The following is a 16,178-nucleotide window of genomic DNA, read 5'->3' on the forward strand; positions in this document are numbered from 1 at the left end:
ACCTCACGTGGTCCCCAAGTGCTGCTGGGGTGCTCGTGAGCACATCTTCAGGAATAACCCCTGCATACCACTGGCTTTGACCAGTCACCACCAACCACCAGCCCCCCACCCCCCAAAAAAAGGGAAAAAAAGGAAAAACTGCTTCATTCAGAAAAATGCAGCTTTTTACTCGTATTTGCTGTTGATGTAGAATCCCATGCAATGATCTCTCCCATCTTCTTCCTGGGGTCATGTGTGACTTTATTAGGGATTTAACTTCAAGCCTATAGGAAAAGGGAAGAAATACCGAAGAAGGGAAGTCTGAGACAATGCAGAAAACTGCCTCAGATTATGACGTCTTTCTGTATCCCATGATCACTCAAGAGCTGAGGGAAGGATGGGATGGGGTTGCTCTTCTGAGTAGGTGATTCCTGGGCATCACCAGCTGAGGCCGTCCTCCTGAAGCAACGACAGTTCACTGTCCAGAACATCCCCCAATCTTTCTCTCTCTGTCTCTCTCTTTCTTTCTCTCTCGCTGTCTCTTTCTGTCTCTATGTCTCTCTCTCGCTGTCTCTCTCTGTCTCTCTGTATCCCTGTCTCTGTTTCTCTGTCTCCCTGTCTCTGTCTCTCTCTTGCTATCTCTCTCTGTCTCTCTGTCTCCCTGTCTCTGTATCTCTCTCTTTCTCTCTCTCGCTCTCTCTGTCTCCCTGTCTCTGTCTGTGTCTCTTTCTCTCTTGCTGTCTCTGTCTCCCTGGCTCTATCTCTGTCTCTCTCTCTCGCTATCTCGCTGTCTCCTTGTCTCTGTCTGTCTCTCTCTTCCTCTCTCTCGCTGTTTCTCTCTGTCTCTCTGTCTCCCTGTCACTGTGTCTCTGTCTCTCTCCCTGTGGTGGGCAGGTGAGGGGCCTGGGGCTCTAAGTGTGCTCCGGGGCCTGGAAGCCACTGGGCACTCCTGCTGCCCATGATGGTGTCAGTGCCCTGGAGGACGCAGGCCTAAGTCTCACACGCACGCCCTGCTGCCCTCTCACTGGGTTTCGGAGTAGGGGGATGCTTGGGGTTGCTCAGGTGTTTTCCTCCTCACTTTTCGTGAACATCTACATGGTCCTGTCCGAATCCTGCCGAAAGCCTTCGTGGGTGGTCACTCTCTCAGGGCTGTTCTTGTGCTGTGTCTTGTCCGTGACCTGGTCACACTCTCCATGCAGTGCTGGGCGGTTTCCTGTGTGGCCCTGTTTCTTGACCTTTGTCTCCGCCGTGGCCCTTCCCTCCAAGCCTTCCACGCGTCCACCAACGAGGTGCGTTTCTTTGTTTTGCTGTTGGGCCACACCAGCTGTGCTCAGGGCTCCCTCCTGGTGGGGCTCAGGGACCGACTGTAGGTGACGCTGGAGACGGACCCTGAGTCGGCTGTGTGCAGGGCGACGTGTCCCGGTGCATTCCTCCCTGAGGCCAGTGCTGACCGGGGGCCCTGGGGGCGGGACTGTGCCAGGTTCCCTGCCGACCCCTTGACGGGTGGCCCGTCTGACGTTCTGCGTCTGTCTTCCAGGGACGGGAGAGAGCGGCAAGAGCACGTTCATCAAGCAGATGCGGATCATCCACGGGTCGGGCTACTCGGACGAGGACAAGCGGGGCTTCACCAAGCTGGTGTACCAGAACATCTTCACCGCCATGCAGGCCATGATCCGGGCCATGGACACCCTCAAGATCCCCTACAAGTATGAGCACAATAAGGTAGGTGCACCGCGCGACCCGCCCCACAGCCCCCGGCACGGCCTCGGGAGTGTGACCTCTGCCAGGTCCCCCTCCGCAGGCGCTCTGTGGCGGCACACCTTGTTGGTCAGCGTCTTCCTCCTGTCTTTTGAGCCGCAGCTGTGCACAGTGTTGGCCTGTGTTCTGTGCACCCTGGAAGGCGCAGGGATGCTGGCCACATCTGGGGCGCAGGGTTCGGGGGACACATACAGCACTGCTTCTGGGTCCGAGCGGGAGCCAGACAAGGCAGTGGGCTTGCCCGCCCCCCAGGTCCCCAGCCTTCTTCCTTGGAAAAGCAAAAAGGCAGAGCAAAGCCAGCTCAGTACCATTGTGTCCAGCGATGTGGGGTTTGGTGGCTTCTTTTTCAGCAGGACCTCAGGCCTGGTTCTGTTTCCTGACAGACCCATCTGTCGCTTCCATTCACCCTGCAGACACGCTTCCCTGTAGTCGTGTTAAAGTGGTGCCAACCTTAAGATTCCTGTGAAAGGATGTAGGGATAGGAGTGGCATGTTTGGCGTTTTTAGAAAACAAGCAAATGTTGCCGGTACCATGCATGAAGATCTATCTCTTCAGGGGAAAGAAAGCTGGGCTATTTATTCAGGAAACAGTGAATGTGGGGAGCACTTGGCCGCTGGCTGTGTGAGGTATGTGAGGCCAGGCTGGGGAGGGTGGTACCTCCTCGGGCACATTGGGCGCGGGGAGGGCATGTTTCGGAGGCTGCAGGTAGACACACCTTGCGTTTCTGTCTGTCTTCTGCTGTTCTTTCTTCTGATAATCAACCTACGGACTGGCTGACGAGCTGTCTCGGGTCTGCAGTGCTCAGCCGTGCTGGTCTTGGTGACAGTTGCGGGTGATTTTAGGACCTTCAATCAGCTGCAGTGATCAGCTCAGGGATATTTCCCATCTACCGGGATCAATAGGGAATAGCATGAAGCCGGCATAGCCACGGTGACTCATAAACGAGACTTAACTCACAGAGATGAGTCAGAGCTCGGATAAAACCACTCAGTGCACCTCCACTTCTGTTACCATCTCAAAGTTTCTAATTATAGGGCCGATCACGGGAACATCAGCGTTTCTGTTTCTTGGATGGTTCCTTGATGGTACTAACAGGATGTTTCTTGTCTGATCCTCTGACACTTAATTTCCTATAGCAGCGGGAGGGTTTCTCTGTGGGTAACGGGAATCATCATTCTGCTTCTAGGACTCTGAAAAAAAAAAGGCAGGATATGGGGGTGAGGTTTAGGCTCCCACTGGTGTTTGGGGGCTTCGGCCCCCTCCCAACCATCCTGGACCTGCCCCTGGCAGTGCTGCAAGGGCCCTGTGGTTCTGGGTTTATGGGGCCGCCCCGGCAGTGCTCCAGCAACCCTGGAGTGCTGGTGACTGGATGGGGCTGGCTGCAGGCGAGGCAGGTGCCGTCACCCTGTCGCCCTTCGTGCAGTCCCTCTTGCCTGGGGACATGACTTTGAGTGTGGGAAAATGGGATCTGAAGATGTTGCTGCTTCGGGCAGTCTGAGTTCATGAGTCGGGCCATGGACACCACTTCCCCCAGGAAATTTCCCTGTAGCATTTCTGAAATAGGTGTCATGCTTCTCCTCGTGAACTGTGAGAGAAATGAGTTGAAGACTACTCTTTTTCTCTCCTGCCCTCCCTCCCTCCCGCATTTCTTTCTTCCCTTTTTAAAAAAATGTTTAATATCAGGGACTGGAGCAATAGCACAGCGGGTAGGGCATTTGCCTTGCACACAGCCGACCCGGGTTCGATTCCCAGCATCCCATATGGTCCCCAGAGCACTGCCAGGGATAATTCCTGAGTGCAGAGCCAGGAGTAGCCCCTGTGCATTGCAGTTGTGACCCAGAAAGCCAAAAAAAAAAAAAAGAAATTCAACATCAATGACTTTTTTATAGTTTTACAATCTCTAATTAGTACAGGGGTCTGATGGATCCTGGCTGAGTTACATGCATGATATGATTGATGTTATATATTAGACATTTATGTATGCGCAAGTACTGCCAGTTTACACATTATAGATAGCAATAATCTCCCAAATTAAAATATCTTTGTATACATGGGCGAAGACATCAGAAGAATTCTTTGGGGTCTTGGGGTTAGATGTTACAAGAAGAGCACTTCTTTTATCTTGTATGTAATCTAGAAGATGTATAGCCCCCGAAAGAATATTTTACCATGTATTATTTGAGCTCTTTGTATCAATTCTGGTTGAATAGACTCCTCTGTGACAAATAGCATTCAGTTGCAAATGAACATAATCAAAAGTTAGAATAATACCATTTTTCTCAGCTATCGTAATTATCCTGTGAAAACTTCCTGTATCTCAGTTGCTTAACATAATGAGAAATACTGTGATATTTGTGTATACTGACCTCTAAATTCCTCAGTGTTTATCCCCCTTTCATTCGTAATATAATGCAAGTATTCATAATGCGTTCGCATTTGCTCTATTTTGCACTGAACATTTGCATATTCTAAGAATCCTCCCTGCTTCCTTCTCTTGCTTCCTTCCTCCTGAGCTCTGACCTCTTTGCCTTCCGCAGTCTTGTTGAGGAAACGTCTTCTTCCTGGTCAGCCAATTGCTGGATTGCTGCTGTCTCTGCACCCTGCCTTTGTGCTATCTCACACTCCCTTGGCAGAGCTCAGAATAGGGTGTGGTGGTCTAACTGGTGTTAATGATGATTTTGCATTTTGATATTTTTTTTTTATCTGGATGATGTGTAGATCCTTGAAAGTAAATTGTGTTTTATCCCAGGACTCCTCTCTGTCTCTGGCATCATAGGTTGGGCATCCTAGGTGCTCAAACACAAAACGGAACAGAAACTTGTTTTGTGAGTTGCTTGAGTCATTGGTGGGCTTAAACAGTAGATAATTTCCGCTTCTGCCCCCTATGGGTTGGAATGAATATTTTACTCCTTTAGTAGATTTTGAAGTTGTTTCATGCAAGGCAGGTTGCTGAAATTGAGTCTGGGCTTTGCAGCTGCGGCAGTGGTCGTGATCCAGAAAGAGGCCAGGACAGAGCTGGGGGATGGACATGTGGCGGGCAGAATGACAGGAGAAGGAGCATGCAGGGGGAACTGGCTGTTCCACCCAGGCAGAAATCTGCAGAGGAGAAGCGGGAAGCGAGAACTAAAAAAAAGTATTGTGAATGAGCTTGCAGGAGCTTTTCAATCCAGGTGAAGAAGCTTAAATTTTGTTTTCTTGTGTTTATACCTGTTGAGTGGAGATCACTTGCGCCTGGTCGTCCCGGCCTAGCCACTGGATAAAGGCTTTGGTCTGCACTTGATTAGCTGTCACTTGGAAGCACATTCTGATTTTTTAAAAATAATTTTTGTGACATTAAAGTTAAAAGAGATGACCACGTAGATCTCCTAAAACTTCCTTGCGGTCAGTCCATAATCCATGAAGCTGCCTAAGTGAAGCAAACCAACGTGAGCAGCAGGGCCCATAGCACATGCCAGCTCGCCTGTGTAGGCCCCGGCTCAGGTCCCCGTTCTTACCCCATGGGGGCATGCGCTTCCTGGGACCACGGCAACACGATGTCTCCTGATACCATTAGTCCTGATGCCATTCCTGCTTCCTCACGCCTCCTGTGTCTGTAAGGCACAAGCCTCGTTTCTAAGGCCTAGAATCCCGTGACTGTTACACGTGCTGTGAAATCGGTTCTGGTGACAGGACTGCCAGGTGAGGCGACGGGGGTTTCCTGGGCTCCTGCCTTTCTCCTGTACTGATTCTCAGCCCTCCCTCCTCTGTAGCTCGGAGAACGTGGTCGGGGAAGGCCTCGCTTCGTTCTCCGCCCCAGGTGGAGGGGGCGGCATGTACCTTCTGAGTCAGTCTGCCGCGGTCAGCGTCCAGGCCAGCGGATGAACTAGCGTTGGTTCCCAATGGCTGGCGACTTTCCCCAGAAAGGAGGGGCTGTCTGTCTGCATGGTGCTCTTCTCGGATTTCCATTGCGGGCCAAGCAGAGCAGCATGGATGCGGCCCGGGTCCGAGAGCATGTCCCTAGCATGGTCCCCTAGAGGCTCTGCTACTCTGCATATGACGTTGCCTGTCCCCGAGCACCCCGAGTGAGGGCTGTCAGAGGAGGGCCACACTTGCTGCTTAGTCTCGGCAGAGGGTACACGTGGGGCCAGCACGCGGCTTCCCTCGTCACAGGACTCTCACTGCTAGCGTTCTAGGGCTTTCTCTCGTGCACATGTGCTCTTGGGACCATTCCCTGCCCTTAGCAAAAGGGAGGTGAGAAAACGCTTCTCTGCCGACCTGAGGGGAACCCCCTGAAGGCCAGCCAGGGAGCCCAGTCAGAGCTCGGACTGCTGACTTTCATCCCAGTCTGGCCGTTGGTGCCCTGCCTGTGTCGCCTGTCGCTGCCACTTCACCTGTGCGTGCCGTATTCTCCTTGGAAATCAGTTCATAGCCGCCAGTGTCGTGCCTGATGGCTCAGGGGAAGGCCTTGGTTGGGGAGTGTTGCAGATACTCTAGCCGCAGCGCCTGATGTTCTTTCACCTTTGCCATCAGTCTCTAATGTTTCTGGTTTGCCTGCAGTTTCCCATCGGGACGGTCCTTTGTTTTCTCTGTCCTGGGAACAGTGGTCTGTTGATGACATGGTGGTGCTCACAGGGGCCTCTCCCGTTTGAGTTGGAGATCCCGCAGATCAGGTGGGGCCCATGGCGGCACCGTGGTCTGATCTCTGCCTCTTGTGTGCAAGGCTGGTTTCCCGTTGCCTGGCCTTACGCAGTGACCCGTGAGAGCATGGCGTGCCCCTCCCCGTGTCGTGGAGAGTTTCTGCTCAGATGGCCAGTCCTGATGATGTTGCTGCACTCAGGAATTACTCCTGGCTGTGACGGGGGATCACACGTGATGTCGGAGGTTGAACCCGGGTCCACCGCGTGCAAGGCAAGCACCGTACATACTGTGCTGTCTCTCTGGCCCCTGGCCAGTCCCGATGGCCAGGGCCGGGCGGCGCCTACAGCACAGCTGCTTTTCCCAGGAGTGAGAGAGCCCCAGGGGAGGCCTCATTGACCCCAGTGGCACTTTTGGCTTTTTTTTCTGCACCCAGGAGTGGGAGTTTGATGCCGTTTTTACTATTTAGCCAAACGTGTGTTGTCAGTCTGCACCAAAAAGTGACCCTGGTGGCTGAAACAGAGAGAGAGGGGAGGGGACTTGGAGGCTGCTGTGGTGAGGAAGCTGCTCAGAGGAGCAGGTCAGGGGCTGCTTCCCTGACCATGCAGACTCGGCCCGTTCGGTGCTGAGTGACCCACTCACTGCCTCGTCTCGTCGGGAGTTGGGGCGTGCTCCCTGGACAGGGCAGACGTCACCCCCGTATCATCACATCATCACATCAGCACGTTGCTGCCTCATGCCTGCAAGGCCAGTGCTCCGATGGCTGAGCTGGGCCTGGCATCCTGTGTCGGAGCAAACCTGGGCAGTTACTGACGGAGGGGCTTGGTGCCACGTGAATCTCTGGGCGTTTCAGGACAGAATGGCTCATGGACGCTGACAGCAAACCCTGTGGTTCCGCGTGGCATTGGCTAGGCTGGTCTCCAGTTGAGTTCTTATCCTCGGCCTGTTCGGGACGGGGCGGGCCAGTGCTGGTGGGGCTGGCCTGAGGGAACAGGGTGGATCACGTGTGGAGTTGAGGAGTGTCAGCTCGGGACGGAGCTTGCTTTGCACACAGCTGGCCCTGGTTCAGTTCCTGGCACCCCTTGTGGTCCCCTGAGCACCACCAGGAGTGATCCCTGAGCACAGAGCTACGAGTAAGACCTGAGTGCTGTGGGCCCCTTCTCTCCCCCGCCCTGCCCCCCAAGAAATCATGTAGGTTACATAATCTACTGGCTTCTCTTCTAAATTCTTTGTTGTTTTACACTCAGATCTAAAGTCCTTTCAGGTGAGTGCTGGAGAATGCTGTGAGGTAGGGAGTCATGGGGGTTGGTTTGTTTCAATATGGGAGTCTTATTAGTCCAGTTCATTTATTGAAAAGACCACCCTCCGCCTGCTTCCATGCGGTATCTGACATATATATATATATATATATTTTAAATAACTAATCTAGGGTAGCTTAGATTTGATTCTGAGCTCTATTTGGATCCTGATCTTTTGTTTTATTTGGCATATCTTTGTGTCAGTATTATATTCTATTAATAAAAAAATTACATAAGTTTAAAGTTGGGCAGTATAAATCATTCAGCTTTGGTTTTCTTAAAGGTCATACAGCAGGTCTTTTTAAGAAATTACATTAATGAATGGTTTGATTGCCTGGGGCAGATACACATATTGCAGTTGTTTTCGTCATGCAACTGTCTTTCCCTTCTTTGGAGCTGTTTGTTTTTCTGATTGAGTCTGTTTGCTGCATCGCTTAGTACAGTGACTTCTGTGCCTTCTGGGTTAGTGACAGGATGATCCTTGTTGGTCGCCTCATTTGCAAGGGGTGCTAGACCCGCTGGGTGTCTGTCAGCCGCAGGAGCTGTTCTTCCCTCTGAGCACTTCCCGTGGCGTGAGTGGGACCCAGGTCACAGTGGGCCTTTAGCCACATCATCTCGGGGCAAAGTCATTGCTCTGATTTCACTGACCTGGCACCACTTTTCTTCTTTGGTGGACTGACTGTTCAGAGGGTGTGGGAGTAACTTAGCAGACTGCTGGGATGTGGTGATGTGGTGGTCTTCAGCTGCGGTAGAGACAGGCCCCCCGGCCATAGGCAGAGGTCAGTGCCAGTGATTCATTTTTCGTCTGAGTCTCGGAGAGGCTGTCCGGAAGTTGGGCTGGAAGCCTAGAGCAGCTGGCCATGTTCACGTCTCTGCCCGTGTGCAGACACAGCCTTGTCTGTGGGTGTCGCACATCAGAGGTGGCCTTTGCACACTGTTGATGGGGACTGCCTCTCTGCATCGTCCATCAGTGACGGCTGTCCCTGCCCACCAGTGCCCTCTGCTCTCGGCCCAGGGTGAGTTGTCTCCCGCTGAGCCACATTGCTGAGGACTGGACGGGAGAAAGAACAGTCCCCTTTGAGGATAGAGATGGGTTTGGATTCTTTTTTTTTTTGCTTTTTGGGTCACACCCAGCGATGCACAGGGGTTACTCCTGGCTCATGCACTCAGGAATTACTCCTGGCGGTGCTCAGGGGACCATATGGGATGCTGGGATTAGAACCCGGGTTGGCCGCGTGCAAGGCAAACGCCCTACCCACTGTGCTATCACTCCAGCCCCTGGGTTTGGATTCTTGAAGCGTAGCCCAGCATCTGGCACATGGTTCTACTCTGCTGAATAAACAAACATTTGTTTTCACGTGCTGAACTTTTCTTTCTGGTTTTCAGGCCACACCCGGTAGTGCGCAGGGCCTGCTTCTGGCTCTGCACTCAGGGATCACTCCTGGTGGGGCTCGGGGGACTGTCTGGGGTGTTGGGGAGTGAAAGCTGGGTTGGCCACTAGCAAGGCCAATGCTCTACCTGCTGTTTAGTGTCTAGGTGGTATAGTATGTGAGAACTCAATTGTTAGGGTCAGAATTAAAAGCAACTTGAAGTGTAGCTTTATATCAACATCACTATGACGCTGAATAGATTGATTTCCAAATTTGTTTCCCTTTAAGGTAGTGATGTTTATAGTGTCTACCTCACAGTGTTTGGCGAAAATTAATTACACAGCCTGGGAAAGTGTTGCTCATTGTTAAATGGAGCTGGTGTTCTCTGTGGGGCATGGTTCGGGCCACACCTGGCAGTGCTGAAGGTGACTTCTGATTCCACACTCAGGGACCCTATGTGCTGCCTGGGACCCAGCCAGGGCCAGTCGTGTGCACGGCAAGCACCTCACCCCTGTTTAGTTACTCGGTAGATAATACTAAGTATCCTCCTCTCCTGCTTTAAAGGACAGGCCTCCGCTAGCTCTTCCCAGAGACCTTCCGTCAGAGCATAAGACACAGGTAGGCGCTACCAGAAACACCTGGTTCGTAATGTGTTTGCTCTTGATCCTTGGTCATGGCAGGTTCAGAAACTCTCACCGTTGCTTGTCTCACAGCCCACGTGCAGTCACGTGGCCCCATAGGAGGTTGAGACCAGTGTCTAAGAAGCAAGGCTCTAGGGAGCGTTACTGATTTCCCGAATATACAGAGCCCTCTCCCTTAACCCTTCCTCTTGCTCCCTTTTGGGTGCTCAGGCCTTGGATGGCTGTGGACTGATAGCTACCAGGACACATCCATGTGGCACAGTCTGACACGTTTGGTAGGAAGCTGTGAATCTGGCCACTTGGCTGTTCTTGGTTAACTCCTGGCAGAGCATCACACACATGCTTCCCTTGTTCTCTTCAACCAAGTAGTGCATGATTTTCCCTTTCATATTTTATATCCCCATCTATTTCCAATTAGAAAAGCAGAACATACTTATTGGAACCAAGGAGAGTGGATGCCTAATGAAGTCTGAGGACATCCAGGGAACAGAGGAGAAACTGGCCCTTTCCCTCATTTTCTAATCCAGTGAAGAAATCCTTTCTGTTCTGGGCTCTCGCATTGTTTCCTGCCACGTGGAGCTGCAGTTGCCCCAGCTGCCTTCGTTGTTCACCAGTTTCTCTCTTCCTCCTCACAGGTACCCAGGCCTAGCATCCTGCTGTTTCTAAGAAGTTACTTTCTTTTCTCCAGTCTGTCACTTTTCTTTTAGATTGGTTGGGACAGTAGCACCGTGGTGCCTTCCCGCAGAACGTTGTTGATATACTCGGGATTTCCAGTGGTACCTGGTACATGCAGTGCCCTGTATTGTGGCATTAGCTGGTGTGTTTGTAAACTTTCACCTTTATTTTCCTACCTTGACATTTCTCTTAGGGAATTTGCTAAGAGGACACTGTTACGTTGTTGCCACTGTACCTTGTAACAGTATCATGCAATTTCTTACCTCTTAAATGTAGTTAAGATGAAAAATGGTTCGGAGGAATCACGTTTCCAGTAACTCTGCCAGCACCCGTCAGAAAACCTGACTGCATGCTAAGATGCACGAGGGTAGTGTTAATGAGAGCCGATCAGTCAGTGGACACACCTGGTGAGAATGAGAATGACTGTGTTGGAAGTGAAGTGGCCTTGGCCTCCTGAGGAATTCTCCTGACCTCGAAGGCAGGCACGGCCGGAGAGGTGCCACGCAGTGCCGCGTGAGTCTCTGGGCAAGCTCGGGCCTGGCTTCTCTGCCGTCTTGGCCACAGGCGTCTCTCCATCTTCCTGACCTTTCCCCTCCTCTCCCATTTTATTTTGGTTTTGGGGCCATACCTGATTGCGCTTAGGGCTCTGGGCCCTGCACTCAGGAATTACTCCTGGCAGTGCTTGGGGTGTGGGATGCCGGGTATTGAACCTGGGCTGGTCTCATCCAAGGCAAAGGCTCCCTCCACCCCCTGTACTATCTCTGCGGCTCCTTGACCTATTTTAATCCATTCATTGCCTGGTAATAGACTCTGCTCATGGCTGAGGGACCAGAATTTGTAGCTCTTTGGTCATGGTGCCCTGTGGCCAACCCCAGGTAGGGGTTGGTGGTCAAACGCTTTTGGATTTCATTGTCTTTCACGTGGCTTTGTTTCTGTATCCTGTATGGTAAGAGCAGTTCTGTTACTATCAGCAATCTTTAGAGTTTTGGCCTCAGTACAGCTAGGTATAATGCCAATAGGAGATAGGTTGTTCACTTCAAAGAGTACAGTGTGGGCATAAAAGGGCCAGTGCCAGGTGCTTTGTGGCCGGTCGGTGTAGATGTCACACACACAGTTTGTGCTTGGGAGTCATATGAGTCTCAGGGTGAATGGCTGTTTCCTTTGGACAGTGACCATTGTTTTGCCAAACGCTGTTTGCAGATGGGTAGCCCCTTAAAACCTGTGCAGATGGTACAGTGTAGACGCAGACATTTGGAACTGTAACATCAGTCTGGTGAGTGTCTTCCCTGAAGATACGGAGTCAGGGCAAAGCGAGTTGCTCGGGTTGGGTGTAGATTCTCTGAGAGTTGCTGCCGTGTCAGACCTTGCCGAGGCACCAACTGAGGGCGAGGCCGGGGCTCCCTCTCAGGAGCCCTCGTGGTTTCAGGCAGCCTCTGTGAGGACCCGAGACAGCCCGGAGCTGGTCGCTTTGGAGTGTTAGGTGGTGCTGGGGACCAGCAGGGGCTCCTGGGGGCTGTCACCTGTCTCTGATGACCGGCCCCAGGGTGCTTGCAAGTGCAAGGGGCCAGCCCATCCCGGAAGGAGAAGGAAAAGCTGGGAAGGAAGTGGGGAGAACCTTTGCCAAGTGCTTCTGGACCTGACCCAGTGTTTGATTCCAGATGGCCCAGAACTGAGGTGCCGCTAGGAGCTCTCTGCTGGCACACAGGGAAGCTGGTCAAATGCACGTCTGAAATCCTGCAGTTCGTAGAGTCAGGGAGCTGGATCTTGAAATGAGTTCCCAAACGGCACAGCTCAAGGAAGTGATGGGAAGCTTCAGAGAACAGTTGCTTGACCTTTTGTAGTAAAACACAGCTAGAATACATGAAATTAAGAAATTTGGTTTTCTTAATTTGGGTATTATCATAGGGGCTACTTATTTCTTTTCCCTTCTCCTAGTGGAAATGATTTGTGGATATCTATTGACTTGCCTAAAATACAACAATAAGTAAGCTCATTGTAAGAAGAAATTTTTATTTGGGGGTCAGGACAGTAGAGACCAGTGTCTTTGCAGTTGACATTCTAGAGTTAATTTTCCCCTCATGATGTTTGTGCCTGTGAAGCCTTTGCCTGAAAACCAAAGACACACTCCCTTTAGCTGCTCCTTTTTTTTTTTGCTGTTTGAGTCACACCTGGTGATGCACAGGGATTACTCCGGACTCATGCATTCAGAAATTACTCCTGGCAGTGCTCATATGGGATGCTGGGGGATTGAACCCAGGTCGGCTGTGTGCAAGGCAAAAGCCCTTCCTGCTGTGCTATTGCTCCATCACCGTAAGAAGAAAATTTCACTGTATCACTGTCATCCTGTTGTTCATCGATTTGCTTGGGCGGGCACCAGTAATGTCTCCATTTGTCCGAGCCCTGAGATTTTTGCAGCTTCTCTTTACTTGTTCTTCCCAATGGTGCTGTATTGGAGGCTCTTTCAGGGTCAGGGGAATGAGACCCATCATTGTTACTGCTTTTGGCATATCGAATATGCCACGGGGAGCTTGCCAGGCTCTGCCATGCGGTGGGATATTCTCAGTAGCTTGCCAGCCTCTCCAAGAGGGAAGGAGAATGTATATAAGAGAATACAAGCAAGTATGTTAAAACCAAACACATGTGTGCTGCTTTAGGTACATCAGTGGGCTAGGCTTCCGGGAGCTTGGTTTTGTAGTCTCTGGATCTTGGCCGTTGATGGGATTACACAGGGCGCTGGGGGCAGTTTTTGGGTGTGACTGCCAAGCTACTGGAAAATGGGGGATCTGGGTAGAGGAGGCCCAGTCCTGAGTTGAGCAGGCTTGGAGATCTCAGCCCCGGGTCCCGCATACCTGGGTTCCTCTGTTGATTCCTTCATGGGTGAGGCTTGTTTGAGCGTGTGGAGAGTAGCCTTGAGCAAGGCTGTGGCTGAGTTCTGGAGTTTTTCTTTTTAGATTTTAGAATGATAGTACAGAAATGCTATTTTATGAAGCTCCCGTTGAGGTATGAGTAGTCCCCTATAATGAGATTATTGAACACTTTAGCCACAAAATATGTTCATCTTTACTAGGATTCATAGCAGGCCATGTTTTATCAATATACCAGTCACATACAAATAAAATCTTTCAGTTAGAACTTGTGAGATTTCAGATGATAGCTAAGGGACTACTCATAAATTCTGATCACTTTTCTTGGCTGCGTATCATGAATTGCAGGATAAATGGCCAGAAGAAGGATGTTGTGGTGAAGCATGTGATGGTATTTTTAAGCCATTGATGAAGATTGTTAAAATCTTGCCCAGAAAGATTATTCCCAATTTAGTGTCGGGTCACAGCACTCCTATTTTTGCCATTATCATTGCCAGCTCTCATTTTTTTTGAATTTAAAAATTTTTCAGGTGTGACCTAATTGAGACTGGACATATTTTAATTCCAGTGGTAGAATTTTGTCATAAGTGTTGAATCTTATTCAAGCTGAATTTTGTCATAAGTGTTATTCAAGATTCAGCTCAGAGATTGGGACATTCCCAAATCACTAAACTGGAGCTGTTATCATAAAATGTTTCCTGAGGTACTAATTCTATACTCAGTACCATTTCTTGTATTGGTCACTTCATCAACTTTTTTTATATCAATGAATTAGTCTTTTGGTTTTTGGGGGCCACAGTTTATAGTGGCTGAGGACTTACTCTTGGCTCTGTGCTCAGTGATCACTCCTGTGGGGTCAGGGACTGTATGCGGTGCTGGGGATCAAACACGGGTTGGTGGTGTACAAGACAAGTGCCTTAACTCTTTACCATCTCTCTGACCCCAGTGAATTAATCGTTCTCAGTGTGGGGCCATACGTGGTGGTGCCGGCATTGGTGCAGGTTTGCGATGCGGGGGATAGGATCCCGGGCCTCGTGCGTTCAAGCTTATGGCAGCTTCCTACCTTGAGCAGGCGAGTGGCGGTCTGGACCAAAGGTCTCCCTTGGTGTCTGCTCGCTTCTGGCCATGGCTCCTCCGTGTATTCCTTGGACTCTGTGGCATGGACAGGTAGAGAGCAGCACGCCCGGTGAGGACTCATGTCCAGATGCACCAGTACAGAAGCTTCCAGAAGGCAAAAGGGATGTCCAGTGCCATTTCCACTGCAGGGTCACTGCAAGTGTGTCAGCCTCTGCCCATGGCCTTGTCCAGTTGCTTCATACAGATTTCTGACAGGTGAAGAATTGCACCCCGCACCGCCTTCCTGAAAGGGGACTTCTGCGGTTTGATTCTGTCAGTTTTTCAGCTGGGTGAGCAGAGATCTTTCTTGGTTCTCAGGCACCGTAAGGTTTGGCTCCCCTGGGAGCTGGGCTGCCAGGCTGAGCCCTGACCCAGCACCCGGCACACACTGCAGCGGCTCTTGGGCGTACTGGGAAAAGCCCCGCCCTGGCTTTGGTTTGTGATTCTGTTTGTGTTTTCCCTTTGGGGGGGGCACCCAGGCATTACTGAGGGGCTACTCCTGGCAGACTGTGTGAGTGACACAGGCCAATGTGGAGGCTGCTGTGTGGGACCAGGGGTTGGGCATAGGGCCTCGTGCTTGTGGGGTGTGTCCTCTGTGACTTTGACTGTCTCCAGCCCCTTTGCCCCCATTGAAGTCAGGTTATTTCTTATAGACATTAATTAATTAATACTTACAGATGTTACTCTGTACTTGCAAATATAGGTACTATTATGATAGCTGTATGACAGTATCTTTTAAATACATTTGATTGCCCAGTGAGTCGGTTTTATTTCAAATGAATGAAGGACTTGTGGTTTCATTATCCCTAATATCTGATCAAATTTTATTTCTTGGCAATAGAGAATGAGTATTTGAAGTTTTCTTTCGTTGGGAGTAAAATACTGCAGACAAATTAGAACATTTCTTACTGACATTATCTTACTGTTCTCTGTTCGAGTTTGCATCTCATTTTCTTCCAGTTTGGGGTGTCTTTCTTTGTGTCTCTTTTAAAGCGAACCTGTAAAGCATCCAGCTTTTTTGCCTCGGAGTTTCCGTAACAAATCTGGTTCCTAACAATGGGTGCAAGAAAGCAGAAATGTTTGCATTATTTTTAGCACTCTTCATTTTTTTCAGAGTTCCAGAGCAAATAAATGGGAAAGAATTACCATTTGTGTCAGCTCCAAAGACTGGTTCCTGGTTTGAACCAAGCACTAATGGTTTTATGAGTTTTGTTTTAAAACTGTTAGTAAATATGAACCGCCATCTGCCATTGTCCCGAATGCTGTGTGTTCTGGACATTGGTGATTTCTGATCTGCCTGGTCGATTATTTACCAAATTAAACAGGATGAGAGGCAAGACAGTCTATCCGGGTGATTGCTGTCTACCCTCTCTGAATGTGTCCAGTCAGTATCCACCCTCGTCGTGAGCAAATCTGGCATGTGTGCCCCATCATGCACAGAGATAATGTCGTCGCTGTCCTTGGAATGGCACTTGCCTGTTCCCTCCAGCCGCAAAGTTTGGATTCTGTTGGACCCTGTCCTGTAATGCATGGAAGAATTTTCAGGTGACGGCGCAGGAATCCTAGAACCTAGAAAAATGACAACATGCCATTGATTTTTTCTTTGAAAATAAAGTTGATTTATGTACGTTCTGTTGTAGCTTTGGGCTAGAAATGCCAGAGTCACCAGTGATTTAACCTTCCAGCCTGTCTGCCACCATTGGGTTCTTTGTCTACAAAGCAGATAGTGGTAAAGTGGAAATGTCACCTTTGGTCCTGGGGGACTCAAAGGGCAGAGGGCACTTGTCACTTGGGAGACATTTTGTATACAGATGACGGGGCTCTGTGGCTGCTGGTCTGTCCTTGGTTGAGTGACCCCTCTTA

General features: G+C 50.4%; 1 protein-coding gene across 1 annotated transcript in view; it reads left to right on the plus strand.

Annotated features, from left to right (window-relative positions):
* The window catches only part of LOC101557809 (guanine nucleotide-binding protein G(q) subunit alpha), a 255,180-nt gene that overhangs the window by 91,952 nt on the left and 147,050 nt on the right, over positions 1-16,178 (plus strand). Inside the window, exon 2 of the mRNA XM_055124190.1 lies at positions 1,517-1,701. Coding sequence (XP_054980165.1) covers positions 1,517-1,701 — 185 coding nt within the window. The remainder of the gene's footprint in view (positions 1-1,516; positions 1,702-16,178) is intronic.

This window comes from Sorex araneus, chromosome 1, assembly GCF_027595985.1.
Source record: "Sorex araneus isolate mSorAra2 chromosome 1, mSorAra2.pri, whole genome shotgun sequence".
In the NCBI taxonomy this organism is placed as follows: Eukaryota; Metazoa; Chordata; class Mammalia; order Eulipotyphla; family Soricidae; genus Sorex; species Sorex araneus.